Source organism: Paramisgurnus dabryanus, chromosome 22 (assembly GCF_030506205.2).
Source record: "Paramisgurnus dabryanus chromosome 22, PD_genome_1.1, whole genome shotgun sequence".
In the NCBI taxonomy this organism is placed as follows: Eukaryota; Metazoa; Chordata; class Actinopteri; order Cypriniformes; family Cobitidae; genus Paramisgurnus; species Paramisgurnus dabryanus.
This window is the reverse complement of record NC_133358.1, coordinates 26,885,415-26,907,880: the sequence shown is the minus strand read 5'-3', so window position 1 is coordinate 26,907,880 and position 22,466 is coordinate 26,885,415. Positions and strand designations below refer to the sequence as shown.

The following is a 22,466-nucleotide window of genomic DNA, read 5'->3' as shown; positions in this document are numbered from 1 at the left end:
TATCATAATCCGGTAATCCGCTATTATACACTAGATGGCGCTGTTACCCAATTTATAAAAAATACTGATGCAAAAACAAATTTAATCCATTTTTAGTCCCTCCAGAAAAACGCGATTATGTGATCCCATGATTCAATGCATAATCAGCCAAAGTCCGCATATTTATGCGGGGGCCACATTTTTTAAATATGCCGCACTTTTGCTGCATCAATTGCAAATTTCTTGCATGATTTCATAATCCCAGCATTTCCGTAGCAAACAGTCATATGTATCTTAGCAGAAAGTAAAAAATTATTGCATTTACTTAGTTCTCATGGACATCAATGAAAAGCTGCAAAAGCTGCAAACAGTTTTGGCAAGTTCCCGCAGTTTTGGCAAGTTCACGCAGTTTTGGCAAGTTCCCGCAATTTCATAGCATAAATATCCTGCATATTCCATTGCATTTTTTAAGAAAACATGCCGCAATTCCATCGCATTTTTAAGAAAACGTGCCAAGAGATAAAGGATTTTTGCCCGCAACAATCACCAAAAACTCAGCCTTTTTCCGGAAGCACCGAGTTTTAAACTCTGCGTATGTTTTGATCTTCATTCTGAATCTGATCTCTAACAAAATTACTTTACACAAATGCAATTATTTCAGCAATTTGCTCAAAATTTTGTATTTTTGAAGAAACCTACCCATATTTAAGAGGTTATAAAAAGAGAAAAAATATAATGTGAAGCTTTTGTGAAAATCACAAAAAATGCTGGCTGGCGACTTTTTTAAATAAAGCTGGCGGAGAATGAGTAAATAGAAAAAAATGTATCATATTTTTAGAAATCTATATACTGTAAAGCATTAGGTCTCACGAGACGATGAATTGCAGTTTGCGGTTGTTGCATGCATGGTTAGATGTAAGGGTCGTGCTGGGTCTAATAAAACATACCCATTTTGTTATTATAGTTTATCAAAATGAATAAATGTGAAGGCTAAATGAAAATAAGTATGTTATGTAATTCAAGAGATTGATTTCTGGTTAATCTCATTGTCTTTAATTTCGGGAATCTTGTCAAGTAATATCATCTTAAACACACATGTACAAATTACCTCCACCCACAATGACAGATCAGTGATCCACAAGTCTCCCACACATTTATTATTAAATCATTCTCTCTAACCTCTATCACACCAGAAACCGCTTTGAAAAGCCATTGTGAGAAAACACACACACAAACAGACACTTATAACTGGGTGCCCTGACTGTGTTAGACACTCTAGACTGTAACTGAGATTAATTATCCTGTATGGATCTGGAGCACTCGCAGGAAAAAGACCATCGCCGGCTGTGTATGAGAAAACCTTCTGTAGATTTTACTGTCCCAGTCCATTTTTAATTGGGTCTAAATGATGAGGAACGCAGATAAACGTGGAATAAATCTGTGTTTATTTTGCGTCCTTAGTTGACGCTTTTCTTTAATTCCTCCATTTGATTTTTCCTATCAACATTAGCGGTGCATTTGTATTTGTGACCCTGTCTGTGAAATCCAGGTAATCTAATTATGAGATTAAGAGCATCAAAGTTTAATTTCAGTCAATAATTTCACACTGATTTAAATTCACTCTGTCAGTATTAAAAAAATCAAGGTTATAATTTCACAAAATTTGTTTTTACATTACTGTAGGATCTTTAAATCAGTAAATCACAAAAACTGACATTAGGTGGGTTTTTACAGGCTGGTTCGCATTTTCTGTATTGCTGATGTAGATGTGTCATTATGAACAGCCATTGTAGCAAATAGGGCTGTCAAATTTTAATTCGAATTTCGAATATTCGTCGAATGTAAAAAAAATATGCATATTCGAACGTAAAACTTTGCATTCGAATTTTACCTGTGTCAGGAAGCTCACGCAACGTGATAATGCATAACTGACGCGGATTGTTATACTGTACAGAGCGTTAGCGGCTCAGCCAACTATGCGGAGCAAGCCAGCGTTATTCATTTGAAAAATAGCAAGAAAAGACAGTGGGGATTACGAGTCGGACAGAATACATATTAAAAGGGCTGTGTGATGCTTCTTTGGTTTTTGGAGCATCAACTGGAATTCAACCGCAAAGTGAAACTAACTGAGATGAATTATTGTCGTCTGCTTCTAAATGCAGTTTTAAAGTTTAAAATAACTGATCAACACGAAAGTGCCATAATACAGCTGCTTGTTTAGCAACATTAAAACCATATGTGCATCTACAGAGTCCACACCGCATATGAGAGAGTTGCAATGTAACGCCGCGGTGGCTTTATGTTTATAACTGACTGGAAACTTGACTTTCACCTGGACATTTAATATGCAAGTTTTTCATCAACATTATCTGCGTGAAATATAAACATGATGATCATCTGCCAACTCGACTGTTTCAGCACGTCCTCTATTAATTACGGAGAGTCTGCTTTATTAACGGCTTCACTCTGCGCGTAAGTTAAACATTTCTGTTCTGTACTTTATTACTCGCATATATTTCTACATATTTTCAACCAAGGAACACACAAAATATAATATAAGTTGTTGTGAATAGCGTTTAAGCTTGACAAAATTTAAATGACTAATGATCTTTCCCACTTATTTTGGCTTAAATAAAGATTAATTCGTTTTTATACTTATTAGAAACACGTTAATTTATCTACTTATATAAAATGCCCTATATTAATATGCATTGTCTATGTATGGCATTCGTTTTGTACATTTACAGGTGCACAACTATACTGGTTAATTTTGATTTCATTAGTAGTGTTTATAACATTCGTTTTAACAAAAAATATGCAGTGCATTATTATATTATTGGGGCTTTGTGCTGCGCCCTCTTGTGGGCTTTTAGGAGTATTTTCTCCAAGATAAAGTAGGTCTTTATAATTCGAATATAATTCGAATTTTATTATTTTTCAAGGACGAATTTCGAATGTACTTGTTCAGCCATTTTGACAGCCCTAGTAGCAAAGTAGTTTAAAGTTGGCAGTTTTAACTTTAAAGGGCGGTTTCCCGAACAAGGCTTATCATAGTCCAAGACTAAAATGCATGTTTGAGCTGCCTTAATTTTTTATTTTTTATCTTAACATATATCAGTGCCATTGTTTTGTCTCAAGATGCACATCTGTATTGTTTTTTGTAAGGGATGTTTGTAAAAAAAAAAAACTACTTTAATGCCCTAACATATGTCCTGGATTAAACTTGTCCGAGAAATCGCCCCTTAATGTACTAAAATTTATTTTCTTCAAACAGTTTAACATGAAAGACAAGTAAGTGACCAACATTAAATGGTCTTTAACCACTATGTACCCTCTTAACACTCTGGGGTCGGCTGTGGCGCGGGCGCCGCAAACTCTTTATATTTCGATCACTCCCCAAAGAGACTTAGATAACTCTGCTGATTTTTGACATACAGATATGATTTATACATCATTTAAACCGTTGAAGTGTCTAGTTTTTTTCTGTCCACTCCCAATAAAAACAGCATGTTGTGCTTTTCGCAAAATTAAGAAAATAAACATGATGCGCGTTTTGTTCTCTCTCCCTCAGTGAAGTCCTTTCCGAAACACGTCAGAAAAATGAACTGTAACTTAACGAATATTTGTCATATAAACAAAAGATAAATGTCTACATAATGCTTCGAATGTCTGCTTTTAAATGATGTAAGTGAAATCGAAAACAAATATTGTAATTCGTTGTTAACTGTATTAGAAGAGAGAGATGTACCGTCTTTCTTCTGTTGCTTCATTATCTATAATGAGCCACGCCCCGCTCCATTGAAGAAAAGAGCAGAGATCATCCATATTCATTAGTCAACCCCACAGTCAATGGACATTCCATTCCGTCTCTGCAGCCATTCACTGCTGTGTTGAGTTTTAATCCGAGTGCTGGAACATGACATCTACTTGTTTACTCGTGACTGTAACTAAAGTTATCTCCAGACGCGAGTGTGACTCGATCGACGTCCAAACGCACACACAAACACACAATGCCTCATATTTGAAGCGCTTTGTGGTATCATTATAAAAGATGCGATTTCACACATCACATACTTGTTTACTCGCGCCTAAATCTCCAGACAGACGCGAGTGTGTGTGCTTCGTCAGTGTGACGGGATCGATGTCCGACATATAAATCCTTATTTACTTGCGGATGTGTGTCAGTTTCTCCAGACGCGAGTGTTTTCTTTGTCTTCCGTCAAACAGCTGAGGCGACGGGAACGCACATACACAAACACGCGAGTCAGGAAACTCGACGCGCTTTTTGGTATTCTTATAAAATACGCAATTGCAAACAGTACAATCCTTATTTATTTGCGTCATATCTCCGCACAGCAAGTTTATTAAACACAGGATCACTCGCATGTGCACACATTCACTGCTTTCATGATCAACACGTGAGGTAATGGCGGCGGCTGTAAACAAACATTGATAAGTTTATCACGCGTGTCCCTGGTTGTGTTTCTACTATAGTGATTACAAAAACACAAATAGGAGTCCAGACAATGATAGGCAGTTGTTCTTTTGAGCTTTTTACTGCACAAAAGTAAACCTCTCGCTGGCCAACCAAACACTAACCCTGAGTTGAAGTGTGTTCATTTTACGATGGCCAAACAGTATCTTTACCAGGATTAGGCTACCATGGATTTTAAAAGGTAACTTATACTTGTGAAATGAATAGAAAATATTTCAATAGAAATATATATATATATATATATATATATATATATATATATGTATATATGTATATATGTATATAATGTGTGTGTGTATTTACATTATATTGAAAAGTAAACCTTATCATGGTTTTACTACAGAGGTAGTTACATTCCTGTTGAACATCCCCACAAGGCTCATTATTCAATTCTTTTGTCTCTCAGCTGTCAATCACTGATTATTCAGGAGCTTTCCCGCCTCCACGCATACAGCCTCTCTCAAGCAAAAGTGTCTTAGAAATTGTAAATCAATATCTTGCTTTATGTGATTGAGTAGGCCATATGATTTTCACATCATTTTGAAGAAAAAACTCTAGACTACTAGATCCAGTTTGGAAAGTCTTGGGAAACATGTTAAGAATGAGTTTTGTGGAGTTATATCAGTGACTTAAAAATTTTGCTTTTTCAAAAACCACGCATAAACATTTTTCTCTCAAAAATACAAACATGTACATACATGTTGATTATATGATATTGTAGCCCAGTTTGTGATGAACACAGTGTTATGAGACTTTTGCCATTAATATGTTTTTAAGCAACTGAAAAAAGCACAAATGTCAGTGCATGTCAAAACTTCCCCAGGGCCCTAAAAACCCCTTAGACCCCAGAGGGTTAAAAATAAAGGTTGTGAAGGGGTTCTTCACAGCAATGCCAATGGAGAACCAAAAATGGTTCTTCTAAAAATCTTTAAGACCACAATATGTAAGATTTTTGTAATATAAAACCCAAAAACCACTTGCACTGTGTGTACAGTTCTGTACTTACATTATCCCAAAAGTTCACAAGGATTTGTAAATCCAGAGAAATTCCTATTTTAAATAATCCCTTGTCATTGTTGCCTATAAATCAAGTAATATCCGCGGTATCCTCGGTTTTCGCTTGTAGAAACTTTGGAAATACGTCTGGACAAATGCGTCAATTAAGAGGAACGCTTCCCTGCCAATGACGAGTTTTTACAGCAATCCGTATTTCCAATATTATCCACCAGGTGGCACTCTTACCCAATTTATAACCCGGACACAACCGCTAAGGCCAAACAGTTCAAACTCAGTGTATGTTTTGATCATCAAAAATGCAATTATCTTAGCTTTTTGCTCAAAATGTGGTATTTTTGAAGAAAACTACCCATATTTGAGAGCTAATAAAAAGAAAATGAAAATAGGATGAAACGTTTTTGTGTTTTTTAAGCAGAGGGTCTGTTATCTAAGTTTTTTGCTCAAAATTTTGTATTTTTGAAGAAAACTACCCATTTTGAGAACTCATAAAAAGAGAACAAATGCACTTTTTTTTAAAGCACAGGGTCTGTTCTTTCATTTCCTATATTGTAACATTTTCTAGAAGGCATTACACCATTGTGAAAATCATAAAAAATGGCAACTTTTTTTTTAAACGGTGGTGGGGAAAGAGTTAATTCATTACCTCATCCATGAACATAAATTAGCGATCTCCCATCATTTTACTCTCCTTCATAATGTCATGACGCTTTACCTTAGGTATTGTTCCAAAAATGCGAATTCTAGTTGTAAAATCCTACATATTGTGCCTTTAAAGGCGGAGTCCACGATGTTTGAAAAACGGTTTGGAAAAGGAGACGGGCCGACTACCAAAACACACTTATAGCCAATCAAATCAAATCAAATGCCGGGTTGCGTATGTGTGGGGCGGGTCTATCAAGAGAAGGTCCAGATTCTATTGGGGTAGGGGCGTGTTTGTTTAGGTGATTTCAAATATCAACATTGGCTTTCAAACATCATGGACTCCGCCTTTAAGTCAAGGGATCTTAAAGAAGCTATTTCTTTCTTTTGTGCAAAGGTTCTGTGGATATTAAAGGTTCTTTATGGAACTATACAGTCAGAAATGGTTGAATACCTTCTATGGTATTGTGTAGCACCTTTATTTATAAGAGTGTACATAAGAAAAACTTGTATATAAAGACTTAATACAGTATACAGCATGGGCTGGTAAATTGACTTATGGCCCTAAACCCACTTCTTATCCTTCCTGTAACAACACAGAAGTGCAATGTATCAAATGTTTTTCTTTACGCAGGTACTTTATAGTTATAGACACTTAATATAAAGTAAATAAGTGTGGAACTATTACACTTTCATTTGCTCATCCAGGCATATACAAATAGAAGTGAAGCTACTGAGAACTTGAAAATCCACTGTCTCAATGGGTCATCTTACATTTGCTTTAAATCAAGAGGTCATGTAAGACATCAGTCTGGTTGTTGGGCAGATTTCGGCTGTAGTTTTTTTTATTTCTGGTTAGTTGATGACAGAATCTGTCATGATAAGATCTTTAGCTGTGGTGTTAGAAGTGGGAGTTTCTCTTCCTGGCGGTGGGGCCGTCAAGCCTGCAGGACACTGTCACGAAGAGAAGCGTTTTTGGATTCAGCTCACAACCCCCCTGTATTTCAGCCTGCTGTAAAACAGCCTAATTTAGCCCTGACACCAGCACAAACATCTACGTGCATCTGTCAACACTGATTCCTTCAGTAAGCCTCGCTCAGAACGGCTCACACAAACGCACACAGACTTTTCACATACATGAATGTATCAGCTGGTTAACATACTTCCAGTGAGCTTTCTGCCTGCATGATCAGATCAGAGGAATCAAGATGAACCCTTCAATGCTGAAGCAGGCAATTGTACTGTCACAGGGTCTTTAAAGGGGACATATTATCATTTTTAAGTGCTATATTTGCATCCCCAGTGCTTCTATCAACCTAGAAAATGTGAAAAAGATCAACCCAGTAACCTCTGCAAGCATGTGAAGAGATATGCCATTGAAATGTGTCTCCCCTTGTGATGTCAGAAGGGGATAATACCACCCCTAAATCTGCACTATCCAACCACAGCACTGCCATTTAGTGCAGAGATCAGCTCATTTGCATTTAAAAGGACACCAAAAAACGGCACATTTTTGCTCACACGTGCAAATTTTAACATGGTATAATAAATTATCTATGTGGTATTTTGAGCTAAAACGTCTCTGGAGACACTAAAGATTTATTTGACATCTTAAAAAGGTAGTGAAATGTCTCCTTCAAAGGACAATGACTTGTTTGCACTAAAAAGACTGGAAATGCTTTTGTTTTGGGTTTAAAATGAAGCTGGATTGCAGGTGCATATAGTTAAAAAGTTTTGAACGCTATACTATATGCAAACTAAATTGGTTATTATTAATACTTATATAAAAATAAGTTGAATGTTTTACACTTTTTTTTATATTCATATATTTATTCATCCTCCATCCACATTAAATTTGTATTTAATCATTTTAAATAATAGTAGATAATGTTATTTCCTTCATTTTTTTGTAGGGGTAAAATGTTCAAGTTTCAGTCCTTCCTAGGGATGCTCATATCAGTTAATTTTCCTGACCAACAACCGTAGCTTCTAAACCGAACATTAACCGTTAACTTAAGATTGTAATATGAAATTGTCATTGAGTAAAAATACAGTTGACGGTTGTCTGTGAACTAGTAAAAACAAAACATTTAATTTGAACGTGCAAACAGCAGCGACAGATCAACAACAGAACCAGGATTCATACATTATCAGATATTCACGCAACATTACCTTATTAAAAAGCACGCGATCGGTCCAGAGGATTAATATCCAAAGGGCAGATTGTCTCCGTTTCATTTACCACAGTGGTCATTTCTAAAGCAGGACGCTTTTCAGAAAGTTTTGGTTTTGCGTCGTCTTTCTCCGTTTGTGCAAAAAGAGACGGACTGCGCAATCTTGCGCGGACACGCGCGCGTCTCCGTTAAGCTTCCAAACACGCATACAAATGATTTCTCATACAAATGATTACTTTATCAGACCGTCAGGGCAGCAATCATTTGTGTCATTTACAGGACATTCACAAATTAAAGATAGAAAAGTGGCGAAATGTCTGTCGGCTCATGACGACACGCACCATGTATTAACAAATATTTTTTTATTTTCACTGATAATGTTAGTCGGTCATAAATTCTTACCTTCGGTTAATGGTTAAACGGTCAATGTGAACATCCCTAGTCCTTCCAGAAAAACGCGATTATGCGATCGTATGATTCAACGATCAGCCAGGATTTTTTTCAAATACACTGCACTTTCGCAGCATAAATTGCAGATTTCTGTGCACAAAATATGCGGGGGCTTCCATGATTTCATAATCCTCGCATTTTCGTAGCAAAAATCACATATATCTTAGCAGAAAGTAAAAAATTGTTGCATTTCACACAAACGCAGCCATGTTTCCTCTTGCCATGGGAACGTTATGAAGTGACGTGATTATGTGATGTGAACATCTTTAAAAAGCTGCAAACAGTTTTTGCAAGTCCCCGCAGTTTTTGCAAGTTCACGCAATTTCATTGCATAAAATTGCATAAATATCTTGCAAATTCCATCCCATTTTTTAAGAAAATGTGCCGCCAGATCAAGGATTTTTGCTCACAACAATTACAAAAAACTCAGAGTTTTTCTGGAAGGACTGAAGTTTGTGGAAGTCACTTTATAAGGTCAATTTGTGCTAAATTCTCATAATGTATTTTTAAGAGATTTAAAGTTTGCTTTCAACCATTAATTTCACATTGATTTCAATCTTTGACATGATCTTACTCAGGTGATATTAAAGATATCAAGATGATATTTTCACAGAATGCTCTTTACATTATGTAGGATGATTTTATAGAAAACAGTAAATCAAAAAATAAAAGGCTTTAGCTGGATTTGGTTCTGAATGTTTTGTATGCTTGAATAAATTTCATGTCATTAGATACACACAGTGATATCTTTATGAAAACCGGTTAAAACATCTTTCTCTTTACTGTCCCGAATCATTTTAGTTGCACATTTACTGTATCATGATCAAGAATCACTGAATTAAACATGAAGAAACGCTTTACAAACCATCACATGCATGCAGTTTTTGAATGTGACATAAGTTCTGTGTTTTTCCTTGTATGTGTGAGATGGAAAGCTGTCGTGGAGGTCTTTGATATTTCTGTGCTCTGACGGTCCACTGGGGCCTGAATTGTGTCTTTCCGCTGGGTTCTTGCCTCTGCGCCTGGCTGCGCAGCTCTGGAGGAGCCAGAAAGGAACAGAAACCTTCAGGTCCCAAGGGAAGAACCTCAGACAGGACCACACACACAAAGCGACGGGCTTAAGAGAGATTGAAAGATACAAAAGAATCTTGCTGTGAAACACATGCAGAGATTTATAAGTGATGTCTTATGAGACAAGTGCTTTGCACGCCTGTATAGGCAAGTGTCAGAGAGGGCATGTATATTTTTCACCCTTTATGTGAGAAAACAGCTCAATTTACGGTTTTCTACATAAAATCATTCTATATAATAAATTATAAATAATATAAAAAGGTAAAAGTCTATTTCAAAAGTCCACTTTAGACATTTTTCTAATTATAAGCAACTTTGCAACTACTTATCAACTACTAATGTTAACACTATTTGTAGACTTTCTGCTTAATATCTATTAACACTTTATTGTATGATTCCTTCAACTGTCTATAAGTATGTTTGCAGGTGCATGTCAACTTATTTCACAAACCCTAACCTCTTCCCTAACCCCAACCCTTACAATCTACTAATACTCGAATGACACTTAGTTGACATATCGTTGCAAATTAATGAAAGTTTGTTGACATGTAGTTGCAAAGTTATTTTTAGTTAGTAGAATATCTAAAATGGACAATCAAAATAAAGTGTAACCTATAAAAAAATACAACATTTGTGAACCATGGTGGCAAATTGAGTCAGAATGAGCAAATTTTTAAAAAATTTGTTATTTATGTTTTGACATTTACTATAAAAAAAAAACTTCAAAACGATGTATGATTTGTTGGAATCTGACACAAAACTGACAAGGGGATACACCTGTTTGAAGTTGATAGAGTCAGCAAAGTCAATTTCGAGAAAAATCAAGTTAGAGATTTTTAAAGGGGCGATGGCACAAGACTTTTTTAACCCCGGATTTCCACCGACTGCGGAACAGCTGCGGAACGGCGGCGGAGTCAATCGGTTTCCATTCAAGTCAATGTGTGTATTTCCACTGACTGCGCTCCGAATCCGTCACAGCTCCGGCCATCCGCAGCCCTCCGGCACAAATACGCAGAGCTTCTATTTTTGACGGATGCCGGACAGCTCCGCAGGGCGGAGCCATGACTTTATCGCGTGATCATACCTGAATACGCGAGAACTCGTGTTTTTTTTTTTATTAAATATTTGCAATACAAACATTACAAACACACACAAATAAAGTCATTAATATAGAAACAACAAATAATAGACAAGAACAGAGCCAGGGGGAGTTTCAAATAAATACATTAAAGATAGAGCATAAATAAATGTTTTAGCAGCCTTCTTATTTTTTGAATTTTGGATGGATTTGATGTACTGCTCTGTCTACGCGAGATCTCGTGTTGTGATCTGGGCTGGTTTGTAAAAACGTCATAATTCAACGGCATAATGGGCAGAGACAGAACTAGGTATCGCGCGATCATCACGTGAATTTGCGAGACCTCATGGGTCCTCGTCACTTCAGCACGCAGCCGCTCTGCAACAAATACGGATCTGGTGGGCATTGGCGGAGTGCGGAGCTGTAACGCAGCGGAGCTGATCTGCAGCCGCTCCGCAGTCGGTGGAAATCCGGGGTAAGATGTCAAATAAATCTTTGGTGTCCCCAGAGCATATATGTGTAGTTTTAGCTAAAAATACCATATAGATAATTTATTATGGCATTTTAAAATTGCCACTTTGTAGGTGTGTGCAAAAATGTGCCGTTTTGGGTGTGTCCTTTCAAATGCAAATGAGCTGATGAAATTCAAACACTGATCACAATGATGGTGTTTTGTTGCATTTAAAACTCAATTGTGCTGTCAATTTATTTTTTCTCTCTCACTTTCTCTCTGCACTAAATGGCAGTGCTGTGGTTGGATAGTGCAGATTAAGGGGTGGTAGTATTATAATAAGAGCTCCTTATGACATCATAAGGAGTGCCAAATTTCAACAACCTATTTTTTTGTGTGCTTGCATAGAATTGTTTACCAAAACTAAGCTACTGGGTTGATCTTTTTCACATTTTCTAGGTTGATAGAAGCACTGGGGACCCAATCATAGCACTTAAACATGGAAAAAGTCAGATTTTCATGCCATGGCCCCTTTAAGGTTCAAAAAACAAAATCACTGCATCCATACATAAAAATCAAGGGTAAAACTAATAGATTTGGCCAGTGTTTGAATTATTTGAATGATTATAGGGGTTCCCTAGCTAATGCGGCTTTCACATAGGATCCAGTGTGCTGCGAAACCGATTAATTTCAATGGTTTGCGCCGCGCGAAGGCGTTTTTTTTGTTGCGTTCAAAATAGTTTAACTTTTGCGCTGCGCTCTGTGACGATTACCCGCGCAGCCAATAGAAACCGGGCATCCAAACAAGCAAAATGGACAAAAACTTATAATCGGAATTCTCAGAGCTTTATAATACAAGTTTATTCTCCTACAGAGACATCGGAAGGAAAGCCGTGTCATGGAAACACGTAGCAATTAGGGCTGCACGATGTGAGGAAAAGTTGCGATGTGCGGTGACATTGTTTAATGTTGCGATGACGATGTGAGTTGCGATAAATATTTTATATTTTTTCATGTTTTAGGGGCCATTCACATGTTGCGCCTAAAACGCGTGGAAAACACTAGACACGTAGGTTATTGTCACATGATCTGCACGCTGCGCTTGTGTCATTCTGAAAAGTTAAAATGTTTTTGAAAAACCTGGAAAAACGAGCGCATCGCACCGCGTGCGAGTCGCTACCGCGGCGCTTCCAGAGCGCACATACTGCACGCCTACATTTGAAATAATGAACTTGAGCGCGCAATAGACGCAATATGTGAATCACCACTTCCACAGTACCTGTGTTTGTGGGGTCATCTCTCCTAAATCCAAAATAATCCATGATATATGATATAGCTGAAGTGCTGTTCCTTTTCACCACAAGGTCTTCGTCTGAAAACACATTTTCTCACTCTTCTCTCCTTTCTCGCCATCGTTTTTGGTAACATGCACAGCGTCGCAACTGACACCTAACAAATCAATCTGAGCGTAGCTGATTTGGGGGTTCCCCTGATTGGTCTAATAGCATGAACACGCAAATCATCCGTGCGTCCCAAACTGCCTACTTCCATACTATATAGTATGCAAAGAGTACGAGAAGAAGTGATTTTCGCCTACTATATAGTATGGAAGTATGCGGTTTGGGACGCAGGGTCTTCAGGACTAAACGTGATAGGTCAAATGTTTATTACATGTGCTTACCGCTTTCCCTTCATTCATCACGCCAAGGCTGTCTGTTGCGATGTGTTCATCGCGTGAGTTCATATCGCGATGACGATGAAAATTCGATGTATCGTTCAGCCCTAGTAGCAATTCAAGTTGGCATGTCAGGTGTGTTTTAAGTCAAGTAGCTTGTTGTAGGTATTCAGCTTAAAGTTACGTGAAATGGAGACAGGAAACATCAGTCTCTGTATTCCTCATCGACTATTTAACGCAAATATAAACACTGTAGTAATTTATTGAAAACCCTGCCTACACTGGTCTGGCCATCAGAGCACAAATCGCTTGGCTGCGCGGAACCCAGCGGCCAGTGCAGCGCACACCGCGTCCTATGTGAAAGCCGCATAAAGCCCCCTTCTTATCATAGGATCGCCGTGATTTCACAAAGTAAGATGTGATCCTGGATTAACATTTGTTGTTGGTCCTGGATCAATGTTTTAATCAAAGAAACCACAAATTACCCTTAACTCAAATACTAACCATGATCGCCATCTTCTCTCGTCTTTAGGAAACAAAAACATTTATTATTTTTTGACGAGGTATTTGTTCAGGAGTTCAGTTTATCAACTAGTCAGACCATTTAACAAACAGAGACCGCAAGTAAAGCTTCGCTCACCTCAAGTGCATCCGATAAAACTGTCTATATTTATTGATTAGAGTATTAAAAACTTGTGATTGAAAAGTGTTAAAGTAAATTTATAACAGATAAAATATGCGATTAATCGCGAGTTAACTCACGACAATCATGCGATTAATCTAGATGAAATATTTTAATCGACTGACAGCACTAATACCTAACCTGCTTTGTGGTTCGGAGGTTAAAAATCTGGTTCAAAGCAACCAAGGGTTCATTTATTAACTATAAGTGCAAGGCCCTATAATAAGTTTACTGTAGTTTACTTTGTATTAAACTAAATGACTGCTTGCTTAAGTAAAGAAAGTTTAACGTATTTCTCTGATGGGGTAATTAAACCACTCGGCGCTAAGCGGAGTACGACTGCTCCGTTTTCTCTGCCCAGATGTGGTCCTTTGTAAATATTTAATATGAACCTTATAGTCATGCATTTTTGCCGCCGCTTGACATTTCACAGCTCCGCAATTAGAATTCGACCTCAAATAGTATTCTTTAATTACACTCGGGAATGTCATACAGTAGTCGTGGACCCGACATGCTTTGTGTCGTGCCACCGACCCCGCCATCACCAGCCACAATGTAAACATCCGATCAGAGATGAGTATTAATGAGCTAACAAAAGGATTACCGTACAGATGGAGACTCCCTATGTTACAAATTCACATAGGAAGAGCACCTATGCTTTTGGTAAGTCTCAAAGCTGAGCGAATATGTGCCTGCATAAAATACATTGTCACTCTCTTTCTCTTTCCTGAGCCCATCCTCTGAAATAAAGAGGGACCACTGGACTGGAAATTGCTCATCCTACATGTCCTGTCTCTCTCCATTCTGTGCAAAGGGTTGGTTGTGGATAATTGTGTCTCTGTGCGGTACACAGCTGTAGCCGAGGGGTGTCGGACAGCACAGAGAGTTCTGTGTCCCAGTGGGCGACCCGTCAGCGTGTTAGACTCAATTAATCCTCTTTCAGCTGGTTAACACTAAAAATATAACTCCCCTCTCGCCCGCTACTCTGTATTCAAAGCTTTTTGCCGAAGCTATACGAGCGGCCAGGTGTGATCACACAATGTTTGTTTTTGTTTTGCAGTCTTTACGGTCGACACATGCAGGCCAATCCAGAGCCACCCAAAAAGAACGCAGACAAATCCAAGAAGATTAGCCGCAAGCCGCTGGCGGCCAAAAACAAGTGAAGACGACGACTGATCCGCGCTGAACCTCACTGCATGTGCCTTTCCCGTTTTATATTTATTCAGAAAATATGTTTTATATTGCTTCAGTATTATGCTAATCACGTAAATTGTTTTACTTCAAAAAATCATTACGTGTACATTTCAAAACGAACCGGAAAAGTCACTCAACAAGTCATACAGATGTTAAGTTGCGAGCGTGCATCTTGTGCTCGGGTCTCTGTTGTCTCTCTCTCTCTAGTAAAGCATCCAGCCATCCGAATGAGGAAATCTGTATTTCTTAGTGAATTCTGGGATGCGGTGACAAGGGTTGTGTAACCGTAGAGGGATTTAGCTCGAGTTTTGGGGTCTTAGCCAAGTCTGAGCAGGATTGTGTCAGGTCTCGGGGGGACACCGCTGATTGCTTCCTCTGGCTCTTAATGACAGATATGAATGGCCAGGAACGTAATCTCAGATGGTACACACAGCAGAGACCAGACACAAATGTCCCGCTGGCCATTTAAGAGAGGGTCAACAAGATATTTAAACAAACCGCAGAGGAACTCTGTAACAGTGGGCCAAAATATACCAGCCATTGTTTCACATGTCATTGTTAACGTGACGGTGCAAGTTTTTACTGTAAACAATACAGTATTGTGGTCGAAATAATTTTGCATTAACTGTTTTTTGTGTATCATGATGCTTACTACGTATATTGTACACTAACACTTCTGCAAAGCTTGGCTTTTTATTTTTTGTATATTTGAATGGGTCACAAAATGTTTTATTGCAATCACATTCAAGCTGTAATATTTTGGTATTTTTAATCATGCGCAAGTGAAGCTATGTACTGAATTTTTAACACTGAAATAAAGTCACCGTTTTGTTGGTTTATTCATTATTAATGTTTCTGATGTCAGTTTATAAACAATTATTTTGTAAATAATAGTTTTACAAACAATACAAAAATTGTTGTGCTTTGCGTAAGACAGGTTTTATTTTGTTTACGCATCAAAACAAAGACATTCACACAATGAATGGCTCGTAAATGCTAAGCGAAATGAAGCTTACAGGCGATTACTCTATGGCTTGGTTTCACAGACAAGGCTTAAGTAAACCCAGGACTAAGTCTTAGTTAAATTAAGATGTTTATGCTTGTTTTATAGACGTTACTGGTGTGTACACTGGCATATTTTAAGTTTATGTCATTAAAAGTTATTTGCAGTTGAGAAAAATCAAACGTGTTTTAGTCTAGGACTAGCCTTAAGCTTTGTCTGTGAAACTGGGGGTGTTTCAGTTATTTTGCTTAAACTGCTTACGAAAAATTTCATGCAAATGTCAACGTTATCAGGAAAAAAGAAAGTTTTTACCAAAGGTTTTTTACACCATACTGATATCACGGATTTAAATACCAGAGTGAGATCCATGTTTTCGTTTTTATATTATTTTTATAGTTTGGTGCTTTTTACACTCATACTGTTGTTTTTCCTCATAAATGCATGCACAAAATTTTTTATTAAATATTTGTTCTTTGAAGAGATGTCACCTCACTATATCCAGTATTATTTCTTCTGTTTTGTGTCTTTAAATTCACAGAATTTCTTCAAAGTATGTTGTCCCTAAAAATATATTTTGGTAACACTTTCTATGAAGCCCATCTTTATAATGAATTATAGCCCCCTTTATAATTGTTTATAGGTAATTATTACTATATTATTTATAACGACACAACAGCACCTTACTTACTTACTTACTTACTTACTTAATCATTAAGCTGATGCTTTTATCCAAAGCGACTTACAATTGCTACACTGCAAAAAAAACTTTGCTGCCTTAAAATATTTTGTTAAATCAACTTAGATTTAAAAGTCATGTCAACAGAGATGAGTTGTCACAACGTATTAAATATAGTTGAGAAAAGTCAACTTAAAGGAGTTGTCCACTTTATAGATGGGGCCCATTGACTTACCATAGTATTTTTTTCCTACTATAAAAAGTCAATGGACCCCATCTTTTAAGTGGACTACTCCTTTAATTTTATAAGTTATAACAACTCACCTGTAGTTATAACAACTCATCTCTAGTCAAGAAAAATAATTGTAAGTTGAAATGACTTGTAAATCTGAGTTGATTCAACAAAAAATTTTAAGGCAGCAAAGTATTTTTAACAGTGTATATATGTCAGAGGTCGCACGCCTCTGGAGCAACTAGGGGTTAAGTGTCTTGCTTAGGGACACAATGGTGTGTCACAGTGGATTCGAACCCGGGTCTCTCACACCAAAGGCGTGTGTCTTATCCACTGGGCCATCACCACCCCCAAGACCTATACCCCATTTTAAGAACAGTATAGTTGGGTCAATGACCCGTATGGTTCAATTAAATGTAAAAGGGTTAAATTTTCTAAATACATTTGCAGATTACTTGCATAAATTATCTTTTTTTGAGGACCAAGTCCAAAATTTCTGGGTTTATTGACTAGTCTGTGTTTTTTTATGAAAATATAAATATATTCATAAAAAATGTGAAATAAAATATAATCATCTAGTTTAGTGTAATATGATTTTTTTACATTTTACATCATTTGTCAAAGATAATTTAGAAAACATAGCTGTTTTCAGCATATGTCAGGACAAATATTACAAAAACACATTAAAATTTACATTTAGAAATAACTAATAAAATGATATTTAATTTTTTTTGATGATTACTTTTAAATGCCATCAAGGTGGATAAAACATTTACTATTTCTCATTCTTTGGTACAATTGGCGGTTACACCATTTGATATTTTCAGGTCCATTCAGTCTTAACTTTCATAAAAATGGTGCAAATGTAATTTTTGATTGCATAAAATTAAAATAAATACACTCTTGAAATAAACCTGATGCGTGCTTTTAAAACAAGTTTTTTTTTAAAGAGTTTCTCAATTTCTCATCTTGCCAAACCATTTTGGTCACTGACCCAGTTACATTTATAATATTTTTATTATTATAAGTGATGCATTTTAAATGTGCATGCTCATAATCTATTATATTTAGCCTGGTTCAGATCGTATCTAACCAATCGCTTTCACTTTGTTTATGTAAATGAGGAGGAGTCACATCACTCCCTGGTTAAATACGGCGTACCGCAGGGATCAGTTTTAGGTCCTATCCTGTTCTCGTTATATATGTTACCTCTGGGAGATATTATCAGGAATCATAACATACAGTTTCACTGCTACGCAGATGACACACAGCTTTACATCTCCTCACATCCTAGCGAAACACACAATTTTTCTAAGCTATCAGACTGCATCAGCGATATAAGTGACTGGATGGCACATAACTTTCTTATGCTAAACTCCAATAAGACAGAGATACTTGTTATCGAACCGAATTGCTACAAATATAATATGACAGACTACAAGTTGCCCATAGATGGCTGCACTGTGGTGCCAACCTACAGTAAAAAAAAAGTAATTTAAAGTAGATAACTTTAAATCTAGACTTAAAACTTTTCTCTTTAACAAGGCATTCGCATAGTTTATTTTAGCAATAGTACTTATCTCCCAATAGCTAGCTTGTACAACCTAATAAATAAATAAATTAATGAATAAATTAAAACCTTTTTCGTCAACACTCCAAAGCATGGTAAATGTCATTAATACTCTTTAGTAATATGCTGAAACTTTGAATTGCTTGTCGATTGAGACTTAATTGCCAAATATGGTCAGTTTCCAATTTTGGCCTTTTCCCATGGCCTTAAAAATAGTATGTCATACAGAACAGCTTGCCACTGTACGTTAGTATTAACGACGGCAGTGGGGCCTCTGGCCTTAGTCAAACGAGTTCTGTTTCTGTTTCTAAAATCATCAACTATAATGTAATACACTTAACCAGCAATAGTTAGCCTGTCCGGAACCGAGCTGACTAAAACCACATTACTGTGGGACACTTGCTTTTTATGTGGGTTTTTTTTACTTCCCCGGCTAAAATTCCGGGTTTTTTTTCTCCTAGGGGGGTTTTCAACCCGGGGAGGCAGCCTTTTTGGGCTTAACTTCTATACGTTACATTAGTAATACGTTTGCTTATAATGTTGATTTATACCCGCAGCAAATTTAGCTGCTTGTGCTATCGTGTATTATGTTGTGCTATCTGTCAATTTTCTGTGCTTTCACTACATCTATTATGTAAAGCTGCTTTGATACAATTACCAAATTGTGAAAAGCGCTATATAAATAAAATTGAATTGAATTGAATTGAATACACTGATTTGTAAGTATTAATTACTTTGTTGTATACTTCCATGAGTGTATTTTTAAAGATGAAGCCTGCATTGTTATAATGTCATAATATTATAGTTACAACTTATTAGTAATGCAGATTTAGTTTTTTGTCAAATAATGAATTGTTTTATATTGTTGTTAATAGCCATGTTTTGAGTAACTTATTGTGATTCATAATGCAGTTATTAACCTCCATATAAATGCATAATTGATGGCTTTAAGTCAAGTGAAAGCATACAATGCAAATGATAGGAAATTATGAAGATGTTACTCATTTTAAAAATAATGTTGCTGCGTTTTACTAGTATTTAAATTGCTATTGTTTGTTTTAATAGAATTTCTGTATTTTTATTTTCATTACTTTGTAACAGCCACATTATTGTTCTGTAGTTAAATTTGCAAATAAACATTTTAAAATGGATAATAAAAACATCCTCTTGATTTCCTAACATATGCTTTCACTTTAATTAAAGGATTAATCAATTTTCTTAAAAAAATCCAGATAATTTAAATGTTGATGTCTTTCTTTGTTCAGTCGAGAAGAAATTATGTTTTTTGAGGAAAACATTCCAGGATTTTTCTCAATTTAAAGGACCCCAACGCTTAACAGTTTTAATGCAGATTAAATTTACATTTCCAAAGGACTCTAAATGATCCCAAACGAGGCATAAGGGTCTTATCTAGCAAAACGATTGTCATTTTTGGCAAGAAAATTAAACTTCTCATCTTCTTCCTCCAGTCCTGTGACGCGCCAGCGCGACCGCACATAATTGCATAATGACGTGGAAGGGTCACGTGTTACATATAAGAAACTTACATTAGCAGACCATTTACACAATAAACTGACACAAAGACATTAATTATTATCATTCGACATACAACAACGTCAGAATGGTCATCTTTCTCCACACTTGTAAACACTGGGGCGTAGTTTCGATACGTCATCCGTGATCTCTTGACGTGATGACGTATTCAGGAGGTCACGCTGGCGCGTCACAGGACCGGAGGAAGTAGAGAAGTTGTGGATTAAAAGTGCATATGTTTTATTTTTCTTGCCAAAAATTATAACCGTTTCGCTAGATAAGACCCTTATGCCTCGTTTGAGATTGTTAAGAGTCCATTGAAATTGGAATTTTAAACTGCATTAAAACTGTTAAGTATTGGGGTCCATTAAAGTCCATTAAAATGAGAAAAGTCCTGGAATGTTTTCCTCTGAAAACATAATTTCTTCTTGACTGAACAAAGAAAGACATCAACATTTTGGATGACATGGTGGTGAGTAAATTATCTGTATTTTTTTTTAAAGAAAATAGACTAATCCTTTAAAGCAATCAATAATGCATTTATATAGGTTAATAACTGTATTATAAGTAACTCATAACATGGCTATTAACAACAATATAAAACAATTCAGTTATTTGACAAAGAACTAAATGTGCATTACTAATAAGTCGTTTAAAAAAATAATATAAACAGATTTAATATATTGCTAATAAATACATTCTTTATATACATTCTTTATATTTAAATTTTTTTAAATGAAAATGTCATATCCATAACACTGGAATTACTCTGTCAGCTTTACTGCAGATGTAAGCTTTTACATATGTAAGCCTTTTAAGCACAATTGGTGTTAGGTCATGCATGTACACACATAAAGTTCTGTGTGACTTATTGAATCACGAAAAGTTTCAAATAAGTTAAAAGTTCTCGAATACGTGTACAATGTGAACCATGTGAAAACAATGCTTGGTTTGAAATGTGTGATCTGAAAGCGTTACAGAGGATCATCACATCTAAAAACGATCTTCCCATCGGAGGCCCGGTCATGACAGGCGATCCGGGGTAATGGAGCTGACCTTTCATCGCCGTGAGTCAGATGATATACCGTGTGTTGGTGTGTTTGAAGATGATCCGTGCCAGCCGTATGGGAATTCCTGTCTTTTTTTGCTAATATTCCACTCACATTATTATTACCCTGTCCAGACGCTGTGTGCGCCTGTCGCCCTGTCCTTCTTGTTCACACTCAGCAGGCACATCTGTCCAGCGGCCCAATACACTTTCCTTCATCTACACAATCTCACACTCAGCTTGAACATCTGTCCGTGCCAAAGTCCACACCGTGTAGCCAACCTCTCTCAGTCTTTCGACCCCCTGCATTCTTCGTTTGCTTTCAAAACTTTTTTGATTTGGAAAAGTAGGTTTGGAGAGCGAAGAGGTGGGGTTTCAAAGTTTGCCGCAAACTGTTGGACATTCATTACGATCCAAAGTCTTCAGGCAATCAATCTGGTGCTCGGTTGAGAAACGGTTCTTTAGATCCCAACCCAAGTTTGTCCCATCCTTCTGCCGGTGTCGATAGGAAGTAGGACGTTGAGGTTTAAAAATGACTCTGAATGGCGATGGATCACCATGCACGCCAACACGCGTCACAGCCAACAATTACTCACTGACCTTTCGGAAAATCCTTGAATGTCTTTTTCCCTTCTTTGAGTTGTAGCGACTTTGCTTGGCTTGATTACTTTTTTTGTTTGTTTAGTCCGTTTTATCATCCCGTTTAAAACGATTTCTCGTAGCGTACTCTCTATGCTGCTCATACGCTGAAGGGCATTACGGCCCTCGCTAACCGAGGTCATTGATTTTTGCAGCTTGATTTATGGGGTGGGGGAAACTCCATCGGAGAGCAGGTCCCATGCCGACCAATGAAATGGTGTAGTCGGTTCAACACTGTTGAACCCAGACTTTCATCAGGCGTCCAAGGTAAGCAGTATGGACAGGGGGCCATTGTGTTGTCCGAGAATAATTGGCTGTGTTCAAGACCTCGCTGAATCAAAGCAGAACAACACAACACAACAGAGGATTATGCCAAGTCGGGTACATCCGGATTGGAGATGGAGATGTTTTGGGGTTTTTAAAAGATCTGATGACAGCAGAGCACTTATGGCTAACCACAAAATGATGGTCACTAACCAAATAACCTGTTGAATTTAGCAGAGGTGCATCAATGAGGTCGATTCCCGGATAGTTAAATGAATGATTCGTTCCTGCATGCAGTAGTGGCAGCACGTCACCACCGAGTCTATACTATTGGCAAGCGTGTCGTTTGGCGGTTGTGCCGTTACCTTCGAAGTTCATTCTCAGGGACTTGGCACGATACAGTTCATAAACATTTCCGATAGCTTAATTTTTCACCGTGCAGTGACCTACAATGTCATCCTACGGATGCAAAAGTTTGGTTACCTTGCACGTCTAAAAGTTAACAAAGGAAGATATTTCAATTAGATGAAACAAAAGCTTTAGAATATCTTATGGTAATGCTTTACATTATAATGTCTGTTATACTGTATAGGGGA

At 37.0% G+C, this 22,466-nt stretch overlaps 1 protein-coding gene across 2 annotated transcripts in view; it reads left to right on the top strand.

Annotated features, from left to right (window-relative positions):
- Positions 1-15,742, top strand: part of rsu1 (Ras suppressor protein 1) — a 39,542-nt gene extending 23,800 nt beyond the window's left edge. For both annotated transcript variants that reach the window (XM_065258539.2, XM_065258541.1), the window contains exon 9: positions 14,772-15,742. In XM_065258539.2, the coding sequence (XP_065114611.1) occupies positions 14,772-14,874 (103 nt within the window). In that variant the 3' untranslated portion in view covers positions 14,875-15,742. The remainder of the gene's footprint in view (positions 1-14,771) is intronic.
- The last annotated feature ends 6,724 nt before the right edge of the window (positions 15,743-22,466 follow it).